The 26,684-nt window shown below is 38.0% G+C and overlaps 2 protein-coding genes across 2 annotated transcripts; both read right to left on the minus strand.

Annotated features, from left to right (window-relative positions):
• Positions 1-1,585: 1,585 nt before the first annotated feature.
• On the minus strand, positions 1,586-12,025 carry LOC131348634 (myosin heavy chain, fast skeletal muscle-like). The gene is made up of 40 exons (XM_058383761.1): positions 11,992-12,025; positions 11,385-11,603; positions 11,152-11,295; positions 10,820-10,976; positions 10,696-10,723; positions 10,498-10,609; positions 10,290-10,382; positions 10,123-10,186; positions 9,941-10,039; positions 9,754-9,857; positions 9,534-9,672; positions 9,274-9,392; positions 9,027-9,176; positions 8,771-8,941; positions 8,380-8,680; positions 8,223-8,290; positions 8,056-8,143; positions 7,832-7,949; positions 7,614-7,737; positions 7,369-7,505; positions 6,940-7,195; positions 6,585-6,827; positions 6,279-6,455; positions 6,044-6,189; positions 5,842-5,932; positions 5,263-5,652; positions 5,041-5,167; positions 4,759-4,877; positions 4,446-4,642; positions 4,184-4,367; positions 3,926-4,091; positions 3,675-3,799; positions 3,251-3,559; positions 2,933-3,136; positions 2,720-2,845; positions 2,464-2,634; positions 2,229-2,333; positions 2,056-2,151; positions 1,836-1,967; positions 1,586-1,695 (listed from the first exon to the last, which is right to left on the minus strand). The coding sequence occupies exons 2-40, from the start codon at positions 11,589-11,591 to the stop codon at positions 1,681-1,683; spliced, it is 5,802 nt and encodes a 1,933-aa protein (XP_058239744.1). The 5' UTR covers positions 11,592-11,603; positions 11,992-12,025; the 3' UTR covers positions 1,586-1,680.
• A 3,204-nt stretch (positions 12,026-15,229) lies between these two features.
• LOC131348633 (myosin heavy chain, fast skeletal muscle-like) lies at positions 15,230-25,604 on the minus strand. The gene is made up of 41 exons (XM_058383760.1): positions 25,539-25,604; positions 25,326-25,364; positions 24,958-25,176; positions 24,725-24,868; positions 24,393-24,549; positions 24,269-24,296; positions 24,071-24,182; positions 23,864-23,956; positions 23,697-23,760; positions 23,515-23,613; positions 23,328-23,431; positions 23,108-23,246; positions 22,848-22,966; positions 22,601-22,750; positions 22,345-22,515; positions 21,954-22,254; positions 21,797-21,864; positions 21,630-21,717; positions 21,406-21,523; positions 21,188-21,311; positions 20,945-21,081; positions 20,516-20,771; positions 20,161-20,403; positions 19,854-20,030; positions 19,619-19,764; positions 19,417-19,507; positions 18,838-19,227; positions 18,616-18,742; positions 18,334-18,452; positions 18,021-18,217; positions 17,759-17,942; positions 17,501-17,666; positions 17,251-17,375; positions 16,827-17,135; positions 16,509-16,712; positions 16,296-16,421; positions 16,040-16,210; positions 15,833-15,937; positions 15,652-15,747; positions 15,425-15,556; positions 15,230-15,313 (listed from the first exon to the last, which is right to left on the minus strand). The coding sequence occupies exons 3-41, from the start codon at positions 25,162-25,164 to the stop codon at positions 15,293-15,295; spliced, it is 5,808 nt and encodes a 1,935-aa protein (XP_058239743.1). The 5' UTR covers positions 25,165-25,176; positions 25,326-25,364; positions 25,539-25,604; the 3' UTR covers positions 15,230-15,292.
• Positions 25,605-26,684: the final 1,080 nt, after the last annotated feature.

Genomic DNA, 26,684 nt, shown 5'->3' on the forward strand with positions numbered 1-26,684 from the left:
GTTTTTAAGGATTTGGCTCAACATTAAAATGATCTCCAACCATGATTCTTCCTTTACAGATTTTAATAATGCGTTGAACAGTTCTTAATCAGTTTTAGTACTTTCAGCAATATCCTTAGTTGTTTACTTTGCTTGATGCAGGCCAAAAATGTGACCGTTTTGTGCCCATGAGATAATAAAACCCGAGCACAAAACTGACTGTTGTAACAGCTGTTCAAAGCCAAGTTGTATTATCCATAGCAGTTCCAAGTATCTCCAGGCTGTCAACGTGGGACCATCCTCAACAAAAGTGAATGGCGTTCAAGTGATACTCCAACCAGAAGTATGGCATTAGAAAAGCTTTAAGCTTTAAGCTTTTTTAACTTTTCTTTTTTTTCTGTTTTCTTTTTAAATTTTACAGAGGAAACCAACCTTGTGAATAACAAACAGGATGGCTTTCAATGTAATGTTGCCCCATCTATTTCTTTTTCCGCTGTAACTATTTTCCACTTCACTTGTCTAAATGACCCTATGTTTTTTGCATATGAACTATATTTGAAATCTGAGTCTGCAAAGATGTTTTATGGTATTGGTGCTTATGGATAAGAAGCTGAAAAAGACACAAAAATATGTTGCTTGTTTACTTCAAGGTGGTGTGGATTCAGGTTTGTAAAGAAAATCTGACTTTTAAAATGTGCCTTATTGCAACCTGTAAAGGAAATCTACTTTCAAAATACTCAGTGGCTTACAATACTATAGTGGCTTGCACAATATACTTGTTATTTTCCACTATCCAGGAGCTTGAGATGATTGAGGAGATTTGAGGAAGCTGTATGGTTATTGACCTTCCACAAGTATTATTGTATACCTTAATAAAAAACTTATTTTTATTTAAGAAAATTTACATGCAGAAAAGAAATCTTGCATCATTTGCTGGCATTACTAGATATTGGCATTACTAGATATTTTGTTGGTATAAGGCAATGCCAGTATCTGTTTTTGTATTCGTGCCCAAAATATAGAATGCATGTTTCTTTTGTGTTAACTCTACCATATGTTTTTTGGTGTAAACACACCATTTATTTTTTGTAACATTTGTATTTCTGTGTAAACTCCAGAAAAAATGACGTGTGAAAAAACAACAACAATGTAATTCTAATATTTGATGTGAACAAGCTCTTGGCCTATATCTGCATGATTTTATAAATTGTGCTGCAGCCACATGATTGGCTGATTGTATAACTGTGTAAATGTGCAGATACAGGTGGCCCTTCAAGTGGATTATTGTGCATTGTAGTGAAGTATTATGCATTGAGTATTGCCACCACCAAACCAAATTCTTTGAAGAATTACAGGATATTCTAATATATTGAATCTAATTCTATCCATAAGGAACAGAATCTGGAGTGGTAAGCATATGAAATCACTAGCTTGCCAAATAGTTACAAAGTAGCTAAACATGCTCTGGTATGTTATTTCAGATTGTGTTATGGTATGGTTGCTACCAGTAATATTCAGTTTTGATCAGGAAATAGCTTTAACATTTTCTTTACTTAGTGTAATGATAAAATGATTTGTTATTGACATGAATGGCACAAACGACTAATTAATTATATACATTTTTATTTAATATTAAATGGAAAAATTTGCTCTGCTACATAGTTATATTTTATAACCACAGCAGAATCATACTTCAGAGCTTCACTCTTCTTTGGCCTGTGAAGCAACAGGAGAAATAAAGCATTTGTTAATCATATGTTACTTAAAATAACACATGTATGCTTGATACATTTTTCATTTTAAGAAGAAAGTAAAAGTTCACATTTAGTTTCATGTTTAAGAAATTCTTTACTGACCTTTCCACTATCACGACTCTTGGCCCTGAGCTTGTTGACTTGAGACTCAGCAATGTCAGCACGCTCTTCAGCCTCCTCCAGATCATGCTGCACTTTCCTGAGCTTGGACATGTGGGAATTGGCCTGTTCCTCCTGAATACAAAAAAGTTGTATAGATTATATGCTTTATAATATTTTAGGAATGACTTTGCCTTCTTCATTAATATGTATAGTAACTCACCGCCTCCTCAGACTGTCTCTTGTAGGCCTTGACCTTCAACTGCAGCTTATCAACCAGATCTTGCAACCTGGTAATGTTCTTCTTGTCCTCCTCGGTCTGTGAATTACGCATTTTTTAATTAGTTAAAAAGATTTTGAATACTGATCTTATTATTTTACAGACTTTATACATACTTGGTAGGTGAGCTCCTTCACTCTCCTCTCATATTTGCGGACACCCTTAACAGCCTCAACTCCACGTCTCTGTTCAGTATCAACTTCATTCTCCAGCTCACGTACCTAGAAGAGTTCATACACAAAACAATGAGACTTTCCTAGCGATATGAATCCTGCTCTGTATCTAAAATGGCGTACCAGGACATGGAAAGCTTGGAAAGCTTTTGAGATAAAGATATCTTTCAAGACTTACTCTGGACTCCAGTTTCTGAAGTTGTTTCTTTCCTCCCTTCATGGCCAGATTCTCAGCCTCATCCAGGCGGTGCTGGAGGTCCTTGACTGTGACCTCAAGGTTTTTCTTCATCCTCTCCAGATGAGCACTAGTGTCCTGCTCCTTCTTCAACTCCTCAGCCATCATTGCAGCCTATTGTGAAATTGCAGGATTATTATTTTACCTGATCCCTTACAACTGATTAGCAATGTGTAATCTAAAATGTACCAATACACACATCAGTGATAGCTTTCTTGGCCTTCTCCTCTGCATTTCTTGCTTCCTGCACAGTGTCCTCAACCTCGCTCTGGATTTGAACAAGGTCAGTCTCCAGCTTCTTCTTAGTGTTCAGCAGACTTGTGTTCTACAGAGAAAATACAAATGATATTATTATCTTTTATAAGCAGTCATACATATTTTTTTTAAAAAAACAAGGTGATATAAAAAATACCTGAGAGTGCAGCAATCCAACACGCTCACTAGCATCGATCAGCTCCTGTTCAGCCACTTTGCGGCCTCTCTCTGTCTGCTCAAGGGCAGCTCTGAGCTCCTCAATCTCAGCCAACATCAGAGTGTTTCTGCGCTCCACCATGGCCACTTGCTCCTTCATATCTTCTTGTCCTCTCAAAGCATCATCAAGGTGCAGTTGGGCATCCTGAAAGCAAAGACAAATATGCGTAATGTTTCTACATGTTTCATTTATATTTCATTGATACAAAATATACAAAAGAAGTCTTTATAAAACTGAATTGAACTAATTTGATGTCACCTTGAGTTGTCCCTGGACATTCCTCAACTGTTTCTGTGCCTCAGCAGCTTGGCGATTGGCATGGCTGAGCTGAATTTCCATCTCATTGAGATCTCCCTCCATCTTCTTCTTAATTCTCAGAGCATCATTCCTGCTCCTGACCTCAGAATCCAGAGTACTCTGCATTGACTCAGTCACGCGCTGGCTGTTCCTCTTGATTTGCTCCATCTCCTCATCCTTCTCAGCAAGCTTCCTGTCAATCTCACTCTTAACCTGGTTAAGCTCAAGCTGAACACGGAGAATCTTTGACTCTTCATGCTCCAGTGTGCCCTGGAATGAAATGAAATAGAAGTAAGACATAATGAATTAGTTTCATTGTAACCATAAAAACCAAGTTGCTGACAAAAAATCTTGAAATTGTCCACGTGTGCTATTCTCTGTCTACCTCAGCCTCCTCCAGAGCAGTCTGGATCTCAGCCTTCTCAGTCTCTACTGCCTTCTTAGCCTTCTCAAGCTCATGGATGCTCTTTCCAGTCTCACCAATTTGTTCAGTCAGGTCTGAGATCTCCTCTGTTAAAAAGAATTGTACACAAAATTGTAAACACAGGGTGTGGGTACAACTAAGATAAAAAAAAATCATGTTACAACGATCATCAAGTTCAAAATAGATCAAATAGATCAGATTGTTTGACATACGCTGCAGATTCTTGTTCTCCCTCTTGAGTGTTTCAAGTTGATCAAGAGCTTCCTCATAGGAGTTCTTCATCTTGAACAACTCTGTACTCAGAGCACGAGCCTCCTTCTGGGCTCCTTCCAGCTCAGCCTGACCCTCCTCATACTTCTGCTTCCATTCTGCAAGGACCTTTAAGACAAATGATGCAATATTGATTTTGTTAAAGCTTGTATGAAGACACCAAAAGACATGTAAAACTTCTCAATTACTTCTCAGTTTACCTTATCAAAGTTCCTCTGCTTCTTGTCAAGGTTGGCAGCCAAGGCATTGGCTCTTTCCACATCAATCATAAGATCCTCCACCTCGCCCTGCAGTCTCTGCTTGGTCTTTTCCAGAGAGGCACACTTAGAGTTCACAGCCTCAATTTGTTCCTCAGCCTCCTGCAGACGCTGTGCCAACTTCTTCCTGTTAAGCATTACATTTGTTTTAGGTATGATTTTGTAATGTTTTTTTCAGTATTATGATGTTTTGTTTTGAACATACTTGGCTTCCTCAAGTTCCTCAGTGCGCTGGATAGCATCAGTTTCATATTTATTTCTCCACTGAGCCACTTCGCTGTTAGCCTTAGACATGCCACGTTGCAATTCAGCCTTTGCCTCCTGCTCCTCCTCAAACTGCTCCCTGAGGAGATCACAGTCATGACGGGCAGACTGCAAACCATGGGCCAGGGCATTCTTTGCCTGTAAGAAAACAATTTATAAAAAGTATAGTCTGATTGTTATTCCTTCATAAATACATATCATCTGTGTATCACCTTAATGTACATAAATGTGATAGAATTTCATTAATCGTTTACCTTAACCTCCTCCTCCATCTGTCTCTTGAGTTCCTCAATTTGCTGAGTGAATGCCTGCTTGCCTCTGGTCAGCTGAGAAATCAAAGCTTCCTTCTCTTCCAGTTGACGTGAAAACTCACCTGTTTGAATGCAGATCACATATTACACTAAAGTAAACCTTGTAGAGTAACTTTGTTTAAAGTCTTCATTTGTTCATGTAATTAAAGGGCAATTTTGGTGCATATTATGTTATATGTTATATTACTTTAATTTTACATAGAGAGAGACTTGAAGGCTTATTACCATTTTCAGTTTGTAGTCTTGCTTTTTGAACACTGATGTCATTAACTTGGCGTGAATTCTCATCATTCTTGGTCTTGAGCTCGCTCAGTTGGTCCTCAAGGGTACGGCACATCTTTTCAAGATTTGCCTATAGAAAAACATACTTTTAGTTTTCTGAACTGGAATAATCAGTAACCTTGATGATGATCACATATTGAATGAACATTAAATATTATTTTTAACCTTAGCTTTAGCAACAGCTTCCATATTGCTGGAAAGATCATCAATCTCCATTTTGTATTCACTCTTCTCCTTCTCAAGTTTCTGCTTCACTCTCTGCAGGTTGTCGATTTGTTCTCCCAGCTCTGCCACGCTGTCAGCCTGCTTTTTGCGGAGGGCAGCAGCAGTTGCTTCATGCTGCAATGTGGCTTCTTCAAGATCACGACGCAGCTTCTGGAACTCAGCCTCTCGCTTCTTGTTCATCTCAATCTGAGCTGCAGTTGCTCCACCAGCCTCCTCAAGTCTCTCACTGATCTCTTCAAGTTCTCTGGAGAGATCAGATCTCTGCTTCTCAACCTTGGCACGAGCGGCACGCTCAGCCTCGATCTCTTCTTCCAGCTCCTCAATACGGGCCTATTATTGACAGTAGACCACATATTTGTAAAGACCATATAATTAAGCACTTTATTTTTATGTACTTTAGTTACCCCTTCAGCACACTTCTTTCATTTGGTTCTATATTACCTACATGATGCCAAATAAGAGATTCCTATGGATTTTACTATTATATGCAATAAAGGATGAAAGAAAACATGTAAATACCTGAAGCTCCTTGATCTTCTTCTGATGCTGAGCACCAAGAGATTGTTCATCCTCGATCTTGCTAAGGAACTGGCTTATTTCAAAGTCTTTCCTGAGAGAATTGAACAATAACTTTTTCAACATATGAGATAGCAAGATAGATTTATTTATTTCAAATGAGCTGCTGGAGCTATTTAGTGTTTCTAATTTGCTATATACTTACTTTTTCAGCTTCTCCTCAGACTGCTGTTTGTCATTCTCCAGGTCCATGATGGATTCCTGAGACAGTTTCAAGTCACCCTCAAGCTTTCTCTTGGCTCTCTCTAGGTCCATGCGGAGTTTCTTCTCTTGCTCAAGAGAACCTTCCAGCTGTAAACAACCAAAATAATACTTTCGGTACCTTCTGCAGAATTACCTTGTTAGCAAGCAATTTTGCAATTCTGTATCTCATTACTCACATCATCCACTTGCTGTTCAAGCTTAGTCTTAGATTTTGTCAGAGTGTTGACTTTGTCCTCCTCTGCCTGAAGATCATCAAGGGTCTGCTGATGTGCCTCTTGGAGGGCTTTCTTCTCTTTTGTGAGTTTGGCAATGCTCTCATCTTGAGTTGTCATCTCCTCTGTGAGGTTCTTAACCTGCAGTTTTGAGAACACAATTACTGTATTTGTAGGTAATTTGTTTACTTAAATAAATAATAAATTAGAAAGTGGGCAAAGTTTTTTTTTAAGTATTTTTATTGCTGTCTGTACTAACATAGTACAAACCTTGTTTTCGGTGGCATGTTTCTCCTTTTCCACTTTAGCCAAGGTGAGCTCCAAGTCATCAATGTCCTTCTTCAGCTCGGAGCACTCGTCCTCCAGTTTCCTCTTCTTGGCAGTCAACTCAGCATTGATCTCCTCCTCATCTTCCAATCTCTCAGTTGTCTCTTTGAGTTTAGCTTCAAGCTGGATTTTGCTCTTAATCAGACCCTCACATCTCTCCTCAGCATCTGAGAGATTCTCAGATTCCTATTTATTGTGCAAGAAAGATTCACATTAGATAAACTGACAATTTGGAAGTAAAATGAACTTAGACATAAAATCCTACTGTTAACTACATTTACTTAATGAAAATTCTTACAGATGCAACTTGAAGCTGCAGGTCATTCTTCTCTTGAAGCAGTGCCACCATCTTTTCTTCAAGCTCCTTCTTTTTGGCCTCAGCCTTAGCAAGATCTTCCTTGCATTTTGTGAAGTCCTCTTTCATGGTTGCCAGCTCCTTCTCAGTTTCAGCACTCTTCAGCAGGGGCTTGATCTTGTAGTACACCTTCATCCATGGCCAATGTTTGACATTCATAAATGAGCGGATGTTGTACTGGATGGTGTCAATGGCCGACCTTGAATAGAAATGGTTTCTGGTCTATATTTTTTCTAAATTCATATCTTATTTAAATGTTATGGTTATTTGGATTAATAAAAGGTTTCTGGCAAATAATTACATTTTAATTCAGAGAACTAAATGTATGAACATATTCTGGTGGCAAAATGGATGGACAACATTATAAAATACCTCCTCTCCATCATCTTTACAAACTCTCTTCTCATGAGGAAACCACGGCAAAGAGCCTGAGTCATTGTGACCAGAGAAGCCAGTTTTTCATCTCTCATCTCTTCAAGAACACCCAACAGACCAGCTTTGAAGAACACCTGAATAAAATGGCAGAATTTTTGTCAATTAGCCCTTTGTATTTACAGAGGAAGAGAAAATAAGAGCTGTTTTTTTTTTTTTTTTTTTTACTACATAAGGACATTCACCTTAGTGTGTCCAAATCTATACTGGTCGTGGTCAATGTCGATGGATCCCAGAAGCTTCTCACAGGCCTTCTTGTTGTCGATAAACTGGCCTTCAGGAATAACACTGGCATTCAGCACTTTGTATCTGTAAAAATATAATGTATCATCTCAACATTATAAGACAAGAAAAAATAACAACAACAACTAGACACATAATATTATAGAGGTTTTTTTTGTACCTTTGCTTGAAGTCACCATAGAGGATTCTGCTGGGGAATCCCTTTCTGCAGATTCTGATACCCTCCAGCACACCGTTACATCTCAGCTGGTGGATAACCAGAAAGTTCTCCATGAGACCTGATAAAGACAAAAAGAGAAACCACCCATGGGGTAATCATCAAGTCAACAATGTTTGCACAGCTAACAGTGGGTCTACTGACATTGAAATGCTTTCAAACTTTACCTGGAGTCTTAGATTCATTTGGAATCAGACAACGCACAAAGTGAGGATGGGTGCTCCTCAAGTTGGTCATCAGCTTGCCCAAGTTCTCCTGTGTAGTAAACATATTATTGGTACTCACATTTAGGATGGAATTGCATTAATCATAATGAACTGTAAGTGTAACCAACCCTGAACTGAGAGGACACAGTCTGCATGGAACCACCCTTCTTCTTGCCTCCCTTCTTTCCACCAGTCTCTGCATTTTAAATTATAAACACAGTTAAATTTTTGAGCATAAATCTAAAGTGATTAGTATAAGTATGTATTTTACATAAATGTAAGTACCCTCAACAACAGGTGGGTAGAGGGTAGAAAGCAGTTTGACAGCAGACTTCTGGTACAGCTGCACAACAGATTCGTTCAGTGGGTCCTTATTCTTTTCCAGCCAGCCAGCGATGTTGTAGTCCACAGTACCAGCATAGTGAACCAGGGAGAAGTGGGCCTCAGCTTTGCCTTTGGCAGGTCTGGGTTTCTGGAAAGCGTTGCACTTGCCAAGATGCTGATCATACAGCTTGTTCTTGAAGCTGGTGTCTGTAGCCTTGGGGAACATGCACTCTTCTTCCAGGATGGAGAAGATACCCATGGGCTGTTAAAATAGAAGAAGAGTAGTTTCGAGGATACATTGCAGATGTTGCAAAAGTAGTACGAAACATAATGATCTATATGGAAACCACACCTTCTCAATAAGTTCAATGCAAGCAGCCAAGTCCATGCCGAAGTCAATGAATTCCCAAACAATGCCTTCTTTCTTGTACTCCTCTTGCTCCAGGACAAACATGTGGTGGTTGAAGAACTGTTGCAGTTTCTCATTGGTGAAGTTAATGCACAGCTGCTCCATGCTGTTGAACTGGAGAGATGGAAGAGAACACTCTGTAGGTACTCAATATGATTCAAACAAGTTTTAAGTGTACTTTTAAAAACATATCACATACATCAAAGATTTCAAATCCAGCAATGTCCAGCACACCGATGAAGAACTGTCTGGCTTGTTTGGTGTCCAACATCTGGTTGATACGTATGACCATCCACAAGAACATCCTTTCATAGATGGATTTGGCCAATGCGTTTACAGCATTATATACCTGTGAGTACAAATTGTTCGTCAGTTTCATTTTACTCTCTTTTAATGGTCCTTTTGCATGATTTACAAAAAACTCTTTAATACTTTTGATTACACACCTGTGGCACAGTCTGTCCCTTTGTCACAAATTCATTTCCGACCTTCACTCTGGGGTAGCACAAGGCCTTCAGCATATCAGCTGAGTTCAAACCCAGAAGGTAGGCGACTTTGTCAGCCTCTGTGAACATTAGCAAATTATAAATGTTACATATACAGTTTAATCTAAGCAAAAAATATGCCTTAGATGTTGTGGGTTTTGAATCAAGAGAGAATTCACACTTGAAACAGCAATAAAAGAAAAATTAAAGGTCAGTCTTACCCTCTGTGCCATCAGGCTCAGCCTGCTCCTCACGCTGCTTCTGCTTGAACTTCATGTTACCATGATGAAGAACAGCTCCAGTGAATTTGTAGATGCACATTTTCTCTTCAGCACTGAAGCCCAGGATGTCAATAGCAGTCTGTAAATGAATGGCATTAGTTAACGCAATCAGGATTTATAAAGTATTTCAACACAAGGCCTATTAGCAAAACTCTCTTACATCTGTGGCAATCAGTTCCTCCTTATCATTAATGCTTGCCACTGTGATCTGACCCTGACTGCACATGGGGAAGTCATAGGGGTTGGTAGTGATGAGTGTCATTTCTGTGGAGCAAGGACAGTGGTTAAAGCAAATTTTTGGCTAGTGTAAGCTGTGAAAAGTAATAATGTATATTGTATTTCTTTACCAATCAGCTCAGGCTTTTCATTGGTCATCATCTGGTAAAAGATGTGGTATCCTCTCTCATCAGAAAGCTGGAATGAAACTCTAGATTTCTCCAGCAGATCTGTTAGGACAGTGTGCCCAGGTTATCCACAAAAGCTAGGCTAGCAGAACTACCATCAGTGATGTTTTATGTAGTTTACTTACATGTCTCAATGTCAGCACTAGCCAGTTTGCCGGATGTGCCAAAATGAATTCTGATAAATTTACCCTGGTTTAGAAAAACACATAGAGTTTGTGTCAGGTTCATCCAAAATTAGAGAATCAACGGCAATATATATATATATATATATATCAAATAAAATCAAACTTACGAAACGAGAAGAGTTGTCATTTCTCACGGTCTTAGCATTACCATAGGCCTCAAGCAGAGGATTGGCTGCAATGATCTGGTCTTCAAGAGATCCCTGAAAAGTTCATTTTGATTGTGTTTAATGTTTTTTTCCTATTACAGTCCATTTTGAGAAGAGGGAGAAAGAATAAAAAAAAAAATAAAAAATCGAATCCTAGTTCAGTTCATACCTGCATTTTGCCGGCAGAAGCTTCCTTTTTCTTGTCACTCTGCATAGCAACTGTAGCAAAGTACTGGATGACACGTTTTGTGTTCACAGTCTTTCCAGCACCAGATTCTCCACTGGTTTAGATTGGATAAAATAATTATTTGTACTAAAACAAGAATTGCAAAAATCTGTATGTACTCATGTACTAAAAGGTACTTACGTAATCAGGACAGACTGGTTCTCCCTATCTGTGAGATCAAATCAAATTCAACTGATAAGTTGAAATAAAAAAGTAGTATAATTTCATAAATAATCTAATATCTGAATAAACACATTTGTCTTACCAGTGAGCATAAACTGATAGGCATTGTCAGACACAGAGAAGATGTGAGGTGGGGCTTCCATGCGCTTTTTGCCTCTGTAGGCAGCCACCACTTCGGCATCATACACTGGGAGCCACTTGTAGGGGTTCACAGTAGCACAGAAAAGTCCAGAGTAGGTCTGAAGTAGATATAGGGACAATTACACACGAGTTTCTAAAAATAATTCTGCAATCCTATCAAGTCAGCCACCCTTTGTATAAGCTCTTAGTGAGCAATCGTCTCTTTTTCTACTAGTGTAGTTGCTTGTAGAGTAGTGTCATTACTATTTAGTGTAGAACTATAGTTTATCTTACGTAGATCATCCATGCTGCGTAACGCTCTTTGAGGTTATACAGCACAGAGGCTTCATTGAGGTGGGTCATCATAGCCATGTCCTCAATCTTATCGAACTTAGGAGGATTCATGGGGTAGACATCATCCTCCTTAACTGTTCTTGACTGTAAGATAATCAAATAATGAACATTTAGTGTGAATGATGTGTATAATTTTATGAGTTAGTGACTTACATATTAGCTTCAATTCTCACCTCCTTGCTCTCAAGCAGTTCAACAGTGACTTTGCCACCGTCTCTGCTCTTGATTGTACCCTTAAGGTACAGCTCTTTGTCATCAGCTACATAGCAGGCCGACTTTGCATCAAAGGGCTTGCTTTGAGCCTCAATTCTCTCCTTCTCAGGCTTACGGAGGTATATGGCAGCTTTGCCATATGCGGCCATCTCAGCGTCTGTGCTCATGGTGGCAGATTTCTGTAAACGTGACAAAAAAAGTTAATAAAAATTAATTTGATAAAATAAATCCTACATTGCAAATTTAACATGTTGTACAGGGTTTCTATTTTTTTTTAAAATATTTTTGCGAACACAGTGATGATTATGTGTAGCATTTAAGTACTATGCAGTAGAGATTAATGTTCTTTCTTTTACAGTTCATTCCCATATTATGATCTGATGTTGTGTTAATTACAGTATAATAGACATGTTTCTTATTTACTCCTAATTCCTTCTTTTTAATTAGCAGCAATTAGAGACTGTCATATACTATTAGAAAAAGTCATATATGACCGTCTATATTTCCTTCTTTTTAAAAACTAGTACTGTCTCTGTATATAGTGATTGGCATGTCTGTTTGAATTACCTTCCTGTGCTGTCACAGGTGTCAATTAAAAATCCTGCAAAAGAAAAACAATATTATGATAATGTTTTTGAATATATGGAATTAGATTAAACATAAGTGACTGACAAGTGTTTTCTACAGGGTTCCACATGCTCAAATTCAGATTCAGTTCTATGAATTTTGAATATGTTCTGCTCAATTAACTACAAATATGGGCAAGTATATATGTAACTTTTATCCTTAGCTTGATTTTATTTAAATCTTAGATGAAATGTATTAATTAGATTAAATCATAAATTTGCAGTGGTTATATAGTTGTTCTATTAACACAAATAGTGTCATTCATTTATGTTCTACAATGTGTATTCCTATAGAGTAATTCAATTGCATCTTACCACAGACAGGAACCTTGCCAGACTCTTCTGTAGTCCCCTTGTTGTGTCTGACAGCTACTTATATTGGTTGTGTTCTGCAAGCCAAGCAGAAGTTATATATGTCTGGTCTAATAAGGCTTGGATGCTAGTCAAAGAATCATTCTCAATGAACACTTGATGCCGGCAATCACACTGTGGACACAAAAGTATTTTACTCATATATTTGGATATTCTTTTAAAACTTCTACAAGTAGGATGGTAGTATGATTTCTGATTGGATTAAATATAAAGACATCCTGTTTAAATTGGCATGGCTACCACTGCTGATGATTTTTCACAGCGTATATGTTTGGTATATAATCTATATAGTTTATAATATATATAGGTGAACACCAATCACTAAAACATCAGTAATTTAATGGTGAACAGTTGTTTAATAGACTGTTTGTAATTTTTCTCATGTAGAATTTCACATGTCAACATACATATGTCACACTGCGAAACCTGAACCCAGGATGAGTGTTCATAATCCATTTAAGGATATGGGGCCATGAGTTTCATGTCATGTGTTTGGTTCATATTTCATCCGTCTGCATTTCCATAGCCCCTTGTGCCCCACTCACCATTTATTAAATTTGTACGCTACTAAATGCAGATGTGTGAAAAATACCAAGCTAATAACTTTCCCAGCTTTTGAAATTTGAACTGCCCTGGTCTATAAGTTTATAACATGCAGTGAATAAAATTGTGTTATAATGTTGTGTGTACATGCCATGTGTTCCTAAAATAATGAACCTGTCACCTTAAGACAACATGTCATATATTTTATTTTATTGCTATGTTAAGTTTTCATTCAGGTCAAAATCAAAACTATTATTAGAATTATTATTAGTTATTCAGACAGGCTTATAATACAGTACAGCTAAATTATACAAAGGGTACACAACCCCTGTAAATGACCACAATATGTCTAGTATAGAAGAACAATATCTTGAAAGCTGCTTGCATAAATATATGATTTAATGCATGCCAAATAGCTGATGAACAAATATGAAATTTAAAATCATGTCACAGTGTCTATCAACATATTTTGTTTAACAAGAAATAATACACTGTATCATCAAATTACTTCTAGTGCTTCCTACTGTGATCAACAACAATAGGTTAATAAAAATGTATTAACAATACCTGCAATTCTCTCAGAAAAGCACATTGTAAAATATACCTCAATATCATATCACTATTCCTCTTGCCAAAAAAAGTAGATATTATTTATATATTATTAGATATATTTTTAAAGTTTTAATGAGAAATACACAAATTCATCAAAACACCTTGGCCTCACTGAGCTGGATTCTTTCAGCTGCAGTTTGATGGTGTTTAACATATCTGAGCTGGAGAGTATCCTGTGTTCAAGATACTTTTGCCCATTCTCCCTGACATAGCAGGTGTAACAGACACTTCAGCTCAGATCATAAATTTTATATTATAGGTCATATAGAATACTTTCTATTTATTGTCATTAAGCCATTTTGTTACAACAAATGCTTAGGATATGTTTTTATAGTTTTTAAATAGCAGGCACACTTAGTAGTTGATGGTTGGGATAAAAATCACTGGCTGGAATGAAAGCCAGTGTAACCACACTGGTGGACAAGATTGATGTCCACCAGTGCATTTTTCATTACCGCACCATAGCATAAGCTGCTACCCTCAAGCTTCACCATTGGGATGTTCAGATTAAAACCTTCACCTCTTTCCTCCATACTGGAAATGTCTCAGAGATGAAGGTGGCCTTTGAGTTATATTAGGTGGCACTGTAAAATTTCTTTTGTTTGATTATTGATTTCAGTCTTTTATTTAAAGGTCCTTAAGATAATATTATTATGAGATTAAGGTAAATATTAAAAGATAAGAAATAAAATGTGACTAAAAATGATAAATGTGCTTCATCAGACCAGGTCAACCATTGCGCCATGGTCTAGTTTAAATGCTCACATGCCCATTGTAGGCACTTTTGGTGGTGTATAGGAGTTACATAGCTGCATACATGGTTGCATGAAACTGTATTACATGAATGATTTTGAGTCTGTTTTGATACGTATTAAGCCCAGTCAACACACTAGCAAGTCTGTCATGCCTGTAATTTGTATACTTTAACTTGAAATAGGCTAGAGGTTGTCTCACAAAAGGGTGCCTTGTTGGGATTAACTGGCTCAGCAAAGATGGTTCTCAGCAATGGGCTTAAGCCCGAGATGCAGTTGTCTTAGGAGGTCCATATATACAATGGAGCTTGTACAGTTTAGCAACCAAGAGTCCACTGCAACAATGTACAGTATTTAAGGAAGGCAAAGGAGTCCCAATAATTTCAGAAAAAGGGTTTTTGCAGCAAATTACATTATTTATGAATGTTTGAAAACATTATTGAAAATATCTTTTGTTTAATGTTGAGTTAAATTAAAACTACAGGTTTTAGGGTCAATATACAGTTCATTACATGGTTTGTTCAAATGGAGTTTTGCTCATTGCCTTTAGTGCAGTTTAAAGAAAAGTATATATAGCCATCCAAATGTAAATCATAATGGTTCAACACAACAAAACTAATAAATTTAACCTATGAGTGTTGCTATTTTTAATCTAATTTAAACCACCTGGAAATGGATTATCAGTTTTTTGCTAAGACAGTTTTAGTCCTAAGGCATATTATCTGGCATAAGGGTCTTTAGATATCAGATATGTTATATTTACCAAATATTCCAGTTGGGACTTTCCACTGTTATCTGTAGGTTAATATACAATTGGCTTGCTTTGATATATTTGCCAAACTTTATGTCACAACACAGTGTTATTGCAGGTATTTTAGAAATAAAATGAAACAAGGTTAGTTTAGTACATAATGCATTTATTTAAAGTTTGTTTCCACAAATAAAACATTACAAAGTTGGTGATTACTCTGCTGATTCTTTGCCCTAAAAAACAAAACAAAAGAGTGATTACAGCATTTGTAGCAACAATATTAATACCTATTAAACCAAATATGAATATATATTTTTAAAATATTTTTGAAAAATTATGTTTACCTTTCCAGCATCACGACTCTTGGCCCTGAGCTTGTTGACTTGAGACTCAGCAATGTCAGCACGCTCTTCAGCCTCCTCCAGATCATGCTGCACTTTCCTAAGCTTGGACAGGTGGGAATTAGCCTGTTCCTCCTGAATATAAAAAGGTTGTATAGATTATACACTTCTGGATATTTTAGGAATGACTTTGCCTTCTTCATTAATATGCATAGGTAGATTTAACTCACCGCCTCCTCAGACTGTCTCTTGTAGGCCTTGACCTTCAGCTGCAGCTTGTCAACCAGATCTTGCAACCTGGTAATGTTCTTCTTGTCCTCCTCAGTCTATAAATGACAAAAATATTTTTCTTAGTTTTGTCTAATTAGATTGTATTTTAGTGTGTAATTATTTGACACACAGAATACATACTTGGTAAGTGAGCTCCTTCACTCTCCTCTCATATTTGCGGACACCCTTAACAGCCTCAACTCCACGTCTCTGTTCAGCATCAACTTCATTCTCCAGCTCACGTACCTAGAAGAGTTCATACACAAAATATTAAGATGTTAATTGCAATAAAAATCCTAAACATGGGCTCATGGACATGGAAAGTTTGGAATATCCTTTAAGACTTACCCTAGACTCCAGTTTCTGAAGTTGTTTCTTTCCTCCCTTCATGGCCAGATTCTCAGCCTCATCCAGGCGGTGCTGGAGGTCCTTGACTGTGACCTCCAGGTTTTTCTTCATCCTCTCCAGATGAGCACTAGTGTCCTGCTCCTTCTTCAACTCCTCAGCCATCATTGCAGCCTATTGTGAAATTGCAGGATTATTATTTTACCTGATCCCTTACAACTGATTAGCAATGTGTAATCTAAAATGTACCAATACACACATCAGTGATAGCTTTCTTGGCCTTCTCCTCTGCATTTCTTGCTTCCTGCACAGTGTCCTCAACCTCGCTCTGGATTTGAACAAGGTCAGTCTCCAGCTTCTTCTTAGTGTTCAGCAGACTTGTGTTCTACAGAGAAAATACAAATGATATTATTATCTTTTATAAGCAGTCATACATATTTTTTTTAAAAAAACAAGGTGATATAAAAAATACCTGAGAGTGCAGCAATCCAACACGCTCACTAGCATCGATCAGCTCCTGTTCAGCCACTTTGCGGCCTCTCTCTGTCTGCTCAAGGGCAGCTCTGAGCTCCTCAATCTCAGCCAACATCAGAGTGTTTCTGCGCTCCACCATGGCCACTTGCTCCTTCATATCTTCTTGTCCTCTCAAAGCATCATCAAGGTGCAGTTGGGCATCCTGAAAGCAAAGACAAATATGCGTAATGTTTCTATATGTTTCATTTATAGTTCATTGATACAAAATATACAAAAGAAGTCTTTATAAAACTGAATTGAACTAATTTGATGTCACCTTGAGTTGTCCCTGGACATTCCTCAACTGTTTCTGTGCCTCAGCAGCTTGGCGATTGGCATGGCTGAGCTGAATTTCCATCTCATTGAGATCTCCCTCCATCTTCTTCTTAATTCTCAGAGCATCATTCCTGCTCCTGACCTCAGAATCCAGAGTACTCTGCATTGACTCAGTCACGCGCTGGCTGTTCCTCTTTATTTGCTCGATCTCCTCATCCTTCTCAGCAAGCTTCCTGTCAATCTCACTCTTAACCTGGTTAAGCTCAAGCTGAACACGGAGAATCTTTGACTCTTCATGCTCCAGTGTGCCCTGGAATGAAATGAAATAGAAGTAAGACATAATGAATAAGTTTCATTATAACCATAAAAACCAAGTTGCTGACAAAAAATCTTGAAATTGTCCACGTGTGCTATTCTCTGTCTACCTCAGCCTCCTCCAGAGCAGTCTGGATCTCAGCCTTCTCAGTCTCTACTGCCTTCTTAGCCTTCTCAAGCTCATGGATGCTCTTTCCAGTCTCACCAATTTGTTCAGTCAGGTCTGAGATCTCCTCTGTTAAAAAGAATTGTACACAAAATTGTAAACACAGGGTGTGGGTACAACTAAGATAAAAAAAATCATGTTACAACGATCATCAAGTTCAAAATAGATCAAATAGATCAGATTGTTTGACATACGCTGCAGATTCTTGTTCTCCCTCTTGAGTGTTTCAAGTTGATCAAGAGCTTCCTCATAGGAGTTCTTCATCTTGAACAACTCTGTACTCAGAGCACGAGCCTCCTTCTGGGCTCCTTCCAGCTCAGCCTGACCCTCCTCATACTTCTGCTTCCATTCTGCAAGGACCTTTAAGACAAATGATGCAATATTGATTTTGTTAAAGCTTGTATGAAGACATCAAAAGACATGTAAAACTTCTCAATTACTTCTCAGTTTACCTTATCAAAGTTCCTCTGCTTCTTGTCAAGGTTGGCAGCCAAGGCATTGGCTCTTTCCACATCAATCATAAGATCCTCCACCTCGCCCTGCAGTCTCTGCTTGGTCTTTTCCAGAGAGGCACACTTAGAGTTCACAGCCTCAATTTGTTCCTCAGCCTCCTGCAGACGCTGTGCCAACTTCTTCCTGTTAAGCATTACATTTGTTTTAGGTATGATTTTGTAATGTTTTTTTCAGTATTATGATGTTTTGTTTTGAACATACTTGGCTTCCTCAAGTTCCTCAGTGCGCTGGATAGCATCAGTTTCATATTTATTTCTCCACTGAGCCACTTCGCTGTTAGCCTTAGACATGCCACGTTGCAATTCAGCCTTTGCCTCCTGCTCCTCCTCAAACTGCTCCCTGAGGAGATCACAGTCATGACGGGCAGACTGCAAACCATGGGCCAGGGCATTCTTTGCCTGTAAGAAAACAATTTATAAAAAGTATAGTCTGATTGTTATTCCTTCATAAATACATATCATCTGTGTATCACCTTAATGTACATAAATGTGATAGAATTTCATTAATCGTTTACCTTAACCTCCTCCTCCATCTGTCTCTTGAGCTCCTCAATTTGCTGAGTGAATGCCTGCTTGCCTCTGGTCAGCTGAGAAATCAAAGCTTCCTTCTCTTCCAGTTGACGTGAAAACTCACCTGTTTGAATGCAGATCACATATTACACTAAAGTAAACCTTGTAGAGTAACTTTGTTTAAAGTCTTCATTTGTTCATGTAATTAAAGGGCAATTTTGGTGCATATTATGTTATATGTTATATTACTTTAATTTTACATAGAGAGAGACTTGAAGGCTTATTACCATTTTCAGTTTGTAGTCTTGCTTTTTGAACACTGATGTCATTAACTTGGCGTGAATTCTCATCATTCTTGGTCTTGAGCTCGCTCAGTTGGTCCTCAAGGGTACGGCACATCTTTTCAAGATTTGCCTATAGAAAAACATACTTTTAGTTTTCTGAACTGGAATAATCAGTAACCTTGATGATGATCACATATTGAATGAACATTAAATATTATTTTTAACCTTAGCTTTAGCAACAGCTTCCATATTGCTGGAAAGATCATCAATCTCCATTTTGTATTCACTCTTCTCCTTCTCAAGTTTCTGCTTCACTCTCTGCAGGTTGTCGATTTGTTCTCCCAGCTCTGCCACGCTGTCAGCCTGCTTTTTGCGGAGGGCAGCAGCAGTTGCTTCATGCTGCAATGTGGCTTCTTCAAGATCACGACGCAGCTTCTGGAACTCAGCCTCTCGCTTCTTGTTCATCTCAATCTGAGCTGCAGTTGCTCCACCAGCCTCCTCAAGTCTCTCACTGATCTCTTCAAGTTCTCTGGAGAGATCAGATCTCTGCTTCTCAACCTTGGCACGAGCGGCACGCTCAGCCTCGATCTCTTCTTCCAGCTCCTCAATACGGGCCTATTATTGACAGTAGACCACATATTTGTAAAGACCATATAATTAAGCACTTTATTTTTATGTACTTTAGTTACCCCTTCAGCACACTTCTTTCATTTGGTTCTATATTACCTACATGATGCCAAATAAGAGATTCCTATGGATTTTACTATTATATGCAATAAAGGATGAAAGAAAACATGTAAATACCTGAAGCTCCTTGATCTTCTTCTGATGCTGAGCACCAAGAGATTGTTCATCCTCGATCTTGCTAAGGAACTGGCTTATTTCAAAGTCTTTCCTGAGAGAATTGAACAATAACTTTTTCAACATATGAGATAGCAAGATAGATTTATTTATTTCAAATGAGCTGCTGGAGCTATTTAGTGTTTCTAATTTGCTATATACTTACTTTTTCAGCTTCTCCTCAGACTGCTGTTTGTCATTCTCCAGGTCCATGATGGATTCCTGAGACAGTTTCAAGTCACCCTCAAGCTTTCTCTTGGCTCTCTCTAGGTCCATGCGGAGTTTCTTCTCTTGCTCAAGAGAACCTTCCAGCTGTAAACAACCAAAATAATACTTTCGGTACCTTCTGCAGAATTACCTTGTTAGCAAGCAATTTTGCAATTCTGTATCTCATTACTCACATCATCCACTTGCTGTTCAAGCTTAGTCTTAGATTTTGTCAGAGTGTTGACTTTGTCCTCCTCTGCCTGAAGATCATCAAGGGTCTGCTGATGTGCCTCTTGGAGGGCTTTCTTCTCTTTTGTGAGTTTGGCAATGCTCTCATCTTGAGTTGTCATCTCCTCTGTGAGGTTCTTAACCTGCAGTTTTGAGAACACAATTACTGTATTTGTAGGTAATTTGTTTACTTAAATAAATAATAAATTAGAAAGTGGGCAAAGTTTTTTTTTTAAGTATTTTTATTGCTGTCTGTACTAACATAGTACAAACCTTGTTTTCGGTGGCATGTTTCTCCTTTTCCACTTTAGCCAAGGTGAGCTCCAAGTCATCAATGTCCTTCTTCAGCTCGGAGCACTCGTCCTCCAGTTTCCTCTTCTTGGCAGTCAACTCAGCATTGATCTCCTCCTCATCTTCCAATCTCTCAGTTGTCTCTTTGAGTTTAGCTTCAAGCTGGATTTTGCTCTTAATCAGACCCTCACATCTCTCCTCAGCATCTGAGAGATTCTCAGATTCCTATTTATTGTGCAAGAAAGATTCACATTAGATAAACTGACAATTTGGAAGTAAAATGAACTTAGACATAAAATCCTACTGTTAACTACATTTACTTAATGAAAATTCTTACAGATGCAACTTGAAGCTGCAGGTCATTCTTCTCTTGAAGCAGTGCCACCATCTTTTCTTCAAGCTCCTTCTTTTTGGCCTCAGCCTTAGCAAGATCTTCCTTGCATTTTGTGAAGTCCTCTTTCATGGTTGCCAGCTCCTTCTCAGTTTCAGCACTCTTCAGCAGGGGCTTGATCTTGTAGTACACCTTCATCCATGGCCAATGTTTGACATTCATAAATGAGCGGATGTTGTACTGGATGGTGTCAATGGCCGACCTTGAATAGAAATGGTTTCTGGTCTATATTTTTTCTAAATTCATATCTTATTTAAATGTTATGGTTATTTGGATTAATAAAAGGTTTCTGGCAAATAATTACATTTTAATTCAGAGAACTAAATGCATGAACATATTCTGGTGGCAAAATGGATGGACAACATTATAAAATACCTCCTCTCCATCATCTTTACAAACTCTCTTCTCATGAGGAAACCACGGCAAAGAGCCTGAGTCATTGTGACCAGAGAAGCCAGTTTTTCATCTCTCATCTCTTCAAGAACACCCAACAGACCAGCTTTGAAGAACACCTGAATAAAATGGCAGAATTTTTGTCAATTAGCCCTTTGTATTTACAGAGGAAGAGAAAATAAGAGCTGTTTTTTTTTTTTTTTTTTACTACATAAGGACATTCACCTTAGTGTGTCCAAATCTATACTGGTCGTGGTCAATGTCGATGGATCCCAGAAGCTTCTCACAAGCCTTCTTGTTGTCGATAAACTGGCCTTCAGGAATAACACTGGCATTCAGCACTTTGTATCTGTAAAAATATAATGTATCATCTCAACATTATAAGACAAGAAAAAATAACAACAACAACTAGACACATAATATTATAGAGGTTTTTTTTGTACCTTTGCTTGAAGTCACCATAGAGGATTCTGCTGGGGAATCCCTTTCTGCAGATTCTGATACCCTCCAGCACACCGTTACATCTCAGCTGGTGGATAACCAGAAAGTTCTCCATGAGACCTGATAAAGACAAAAAGAGAAACCACCCATGGGGTAATCATCAAGTCAACAATGTTTGCACAGCTAACAGTGGGTCTACTGACATTGAAATGCTTTCAAACTTTACCTGGAGTCTTAGATTCATTTGGAATCAGACAACGCACAAAGTGAGGATGGGTGCTCCTCAAGTTGGTCATCAGCTTGCCCAAGTTCTCCTGTGTAGTAAACATATTATTGGTACTCACATTTAGGATGGAATTGCATTAATCATAATGAACTGTAAGTGTAACCAACCCTGAACTGAGAGGACACAGTCTGCATGGAACCACCCTTCTTCTTGCCTCCCTTCTTTCCACCAGTCTCTGCATTTTAAATTATAAACACAGTTAAATTTTTGAGCATAAATCTAAAGTGATTAGTATAAGTATGTATTTTACATAAATGTAAGTACCCTCAACAACAGGTGGGTAGAGGGTAGAAAGCAGTTTGACAGCAGACTTCTGGTACAGCTGCACAACAGATTCGTTCAGTGGGTCCTTATTCTTTTCCAGCCAGCCAGCGATGTTGTAGTCCACAGTACCAGCATAGTGAACCAGGGAGAAGTGGGCCTCAGCTTTGCCTTTGGCAGGTCTGGGTTTCTGGAAAGCGTTGCACTTGCCAAGATGCTGATCATACAGCTTGTTCTTGAAGCTGGTGTCTGTAGCCTTGGGGAACATGCACTCTTCTTCCAGGATGGAGAAGATACCCATGGGCTGTTAAAATAGAAGAAGAGTAGTTTCGAGGATACATTGCAGATGTTGCAAAAGTAGTACGAAACATAATGATCTATATGGAAACCACACCTTCTCAATAAGTTCAATGCAAGCAGCCAAGTCCATGCCGAAGTCAATGAATTCCCAAACAATGCCTTCTTTCTTGTACTCCTCTTGCTCCAGGACAAACATGTGGTGGTTGAAGAACTGTTGCAGTTTCTCATTGGTGAAGTTAATGCACAGCTGCTCCATGCTGTTGAACTGGAGAGATGGAAGAGAACACTCTGTAGGTACTCAATATGATTCAAACAAGTTTTAAGTGTACTTTTAAAAACATATCACATACATCAAAGATTTCAAATCCAGCAATGTCCAGCACACCGATGAAGAACTGTCTGGCTTGTTTGGTGTCCAACATCTGGTTGATACGTATGACCATCCACAAGAACATCCTTTCATAGATGGATTTGGCCAATGCGTTTACAGCATTATATACCTGTGAGTACAAATTGTTCGTCAGTTTCATTTTACTCTCTTTTAATGGTCCTTTTGCATGATTTACAAAAAACTCTTTAATACTTTTGATTACACACCTGTGGCACAGTCTGTCCCTTTGTCACAAATTCATTTCCGACCTTCACTCTGGGGTAGCACAAGGCCTTCAGCATATCAGCTGAGTTCAAACCCAGAAGGTAGGCGACTTTGTCAGCCTCTGTGAACATTAGCAAATTATAAATGTTACATATACAGTTTAATCTAAGCAAAAAATATGCCTTAGATGTTGTGGGTTTTGAATCAAGAGAGAATTCACACTTGAAACAGCAATAAAAGAAAAATTAAAGGTCAGTCTTACCCTCTGTGCCATCAGGCTCAGCCTGCTCCTCACGCTGCTTCTGCTTGAACTTCATGTTACCATGATGAAGAACAGCTCCAGTGAATTTGTAGATGCACATTTTCTCTTCAGCACTGAAGCCCAGGATGTCAATAGCAGTCTGTAAATGAATGGCATTAGTTAACGCAATCAGGATTTATAAAGTATTTCAACACAAGGCCTATTAGCAAAACTCTCTTACATCTGTGGCAATCAGTTCCTCCTTATCATTAATGCTTGCCACTGTGATCTGACCCTGACTGCACATGGGGAAGTCATAGGGGTTGGTAGTGATGAGTGTCATTTCTGTGGAGCAAGGACAGTGGTTAAAGCAAATTTTTGGCTAGTGTAAGCTGTGAAAAGTAATAATGTATATTGTATTTCTTTACCAATCAGCTCAGGCTTTTCATTGGTCATCATCTGGTAAAAGATGTGGTATCCTCTCTCATCAGAAAGCTGGAATGAAACTCTAGATTTCTCCAGCAGATCTGTTAGGACAGTGTGCCCAGGTTATCCACAAAAGCTAGGCTAGCAGAACTACCATCAGTGATGTTTTATGTAGTTTACTTACATGTCTCAATGTCAGCACTAGCCAGTTTGCCGGATGTGCCAAAATGAATTCTGATAAATTTACCCTGGTTTAGAAAAACACATAGAGTTTGTGTCAGGTTCATCCAAAATTAGAGAATCAACGGCAATATATATATATATATATATATCAAATAAAATCAAACTTACGAAACGAGAAGAGTTGTCATTTCTCACGGTCTTAGCATTACCATAGGCCTCAAGCAGAGGATTGGCTGCAATGATCTGGTCTTCAAGAGATCCCTGAAAAGTTCATTTTGATTGTGTTTAATGTTTTTTTTCTATTACAGTCCATTTTGAGAAGAGGGAGAAAGAATAAAAAATAAATAAAAAATCGAATCCTAGTTCAGTTCATACCTGCATTTTGCCGGCAGAAGCTTCCTTTTTCTTGTCACTCTGCATAGCAACTGTAGCAAAGTACTGGATGACACGTTTTGTGTTCACAGTCTTTCCAGCACCAGATTCTCCACTGGTTTAGATTGGATAAAATAATTATTTGTACTAAAACAAGAATTGCAAAAATCTGTATGTACTCATGTACTAAAAGGTACTTACGTAATCAGGACAGACTGGTTCTCCCTATCTGTGAGATCAAATCAAATTCAACTGATAAGTTGAAATAAAAAAGTAGTATAATTTCATAAATAATCTAATATCTGAATAAACACATTTGTCTTACCAGTGAGCATAAACTGATAGGCATTGTCAGACACAGAGAAGATGTGAGGTGGGGCTTCCATGCGCTTTTTGCCTCTGTAGGCAGCCACCACTTCGGCATCATACACTGGGAGCCACTTGTAGGGGTTCACAGTAGCACAGAAAAGTCCAGAGTAGGTCTGAAGTAGATATAGGGACAATTACACACGAGTTTCTAAAAATAATTCTGCAATCCTATCAAGTCAGCCACCCTTTGTATAAGCTCTTAGTGAGCAATCGTCTCTTTTTCTACTAGTGTAGTTGCTTGTAGAGTAGTGTCATTACTATTTAGTGTAGAACTATAGTTTATCTTACGTAGATCATCCATGCTGCGTAACGCTCTTTGAGGTTATACAGCACAGAGGCTTCATTGAGGTGGGTCATCATGGCCATGTCCTCAATCTTATCGAACTTAGGAGGATTCATGGGGTAGACATCATCCTCCTTAACTGTTCTTGACTGTAAGATAATCAAATAATGAACATTTAGTGTGAATGATGTGTATAATTTTATGAGTTAGTGACTTACATATTAGCTTCAATTCTCACCTCCTTGCTCTCAAGCAGTTCAACAGTGACTTTGCCACCGTCTCTGCTCTTGATTGTACCCTTAAGGTACAGCTCTTTGTCATCAGCTACATAGCAGGCCGACTTTGCATCAAAGGGCTTGCTTTGAGCCTCAATTCTCTCCTTCTCAGGCTTACGGAGGTATATGGCAGCTTTGCCATATGCGGCCATCTCAGCGTCTGTGCTCATGGTGGCAGCTCACTGCAAGGAAAATGATTTATGAGAATAGCAAAAAACATAATACAGAATGGACTTTGATTGATAGCATTTTTTAAATCTAGATTGTTATCTCTGTTGCATTCAGCAAAACAAAAACTGACTGAGAACTTCATTCTTAGTTTTTAATTTACCTGTCTTTGCTCCCAAGGGTGAAGAATTTTCTAATAAACCTATAAGATAAAATATCATCTGTAGTAGCACTGATACAGCAATCATTTTACAGCAATGATAAAGCAATCAAATTTAAAGGTTTATATTAATGTTTTTTTTTATTGAATACTAAAGTGTAATTTAATGTTTAATCTTTAAATATAGGAAAAATTACGGTAATTACGGTATCTCACCACACTCAAGGACTTGACTGGTCTTCACTGCAGTCTTCCTGTGAGACTTACAGCTGCTTATATTGGAATGGTTTTGCCAGCCAAGCAAAAGTTATATATGTTCAAGTCACACTAATATGGCTTAGTTGAGAAACAGTAGGTGCTGTTATCTTTAGCTTTTTTCCTCTGGTTATATTTAAATAATTATTTGTTCTTTTTTCCCCAAAGATTTCCCCAACCTAAAAGTATACCTATTATTCTTTTATTTGTATTTATTATGTAAGTATTACAGCTATATTTGTGGTTATTCCTCTCATTTCACAGGCCTAAAATTACAGACGAAAAAGTCGTGCACCCTAGTCTAAATCCAATGCTTTGAGATTTTTCATTATTCAGATGAATTATATGCTAAGTGAGAGTCAGTAGATTGTTCAATGTATTGTTGAGTGATTTATTAATTTGCATGTCCATTCATTATATTCTTTGTGATATTATTTTAAACTATTTAATTTCCTAGGAGCCATTCCCATTTCCTGGGATTTAAACGGTTTAATGTGGGATTTTTGACAGTCTACAGCTTCAGCTTTCAAGGATGTTGTAAATCTTTAGATCATGTAACTTTCTCATTCCATACATGGTGAGAGTGAGACACCCTGCAGTTGAAAGCAATCTTAGTATTTCACATCCCTCTCTTTCCACAACTGTCATGTAACTGAAGAAGCTCTTGGCACTATTTTTGGAAGTTGCATATAACCATATACTTTTTTACTTTTTTCCCCACATGTTCTGCAGAAATGTTTTTATTTTCAACATGCATTAAGTATCTAAAGAGACAATAATTTCCCAAGTTCCAGAATTAGTGACTTAAAAGGAGTCAATATTATCAGAATACAACCGTTACTACCCAGCCACAGCCCTGCTCCTCACATATGGACATGGATATATTTAGATACTACTGATTGTGGAAGTCGGAATTTATTAACTGGAGGATATATTCTCTTATATAAGGTTATAAGATCTTTTCATTAATATAATGCAAATGAAGTGGAATTTCAGTTTCATTTTAATTAACATTATAATAGATAAATTATCTGATGCCTAAAAACTTGATTTACTTCCTATATTCTTTCAAATATTTACCAAAATAGCATAATTATTTACACTGTC

This window comes from Hemibagrus wyckioides, linkage group LG28 (genome assembly GCF_019097595.1).
Source record: "Hemibagrus wyckioides isolate EC202008001 linkage group LG28, SWU_Hwy_1.0, whole genome shotgun sequence".
Lineage (NCBI taxonomy): Eukaryota > Metazoa > Chordata > Actinopteri > Siluriformes > Bagridae > Hemibagrus > Hemibagrus wyckioides.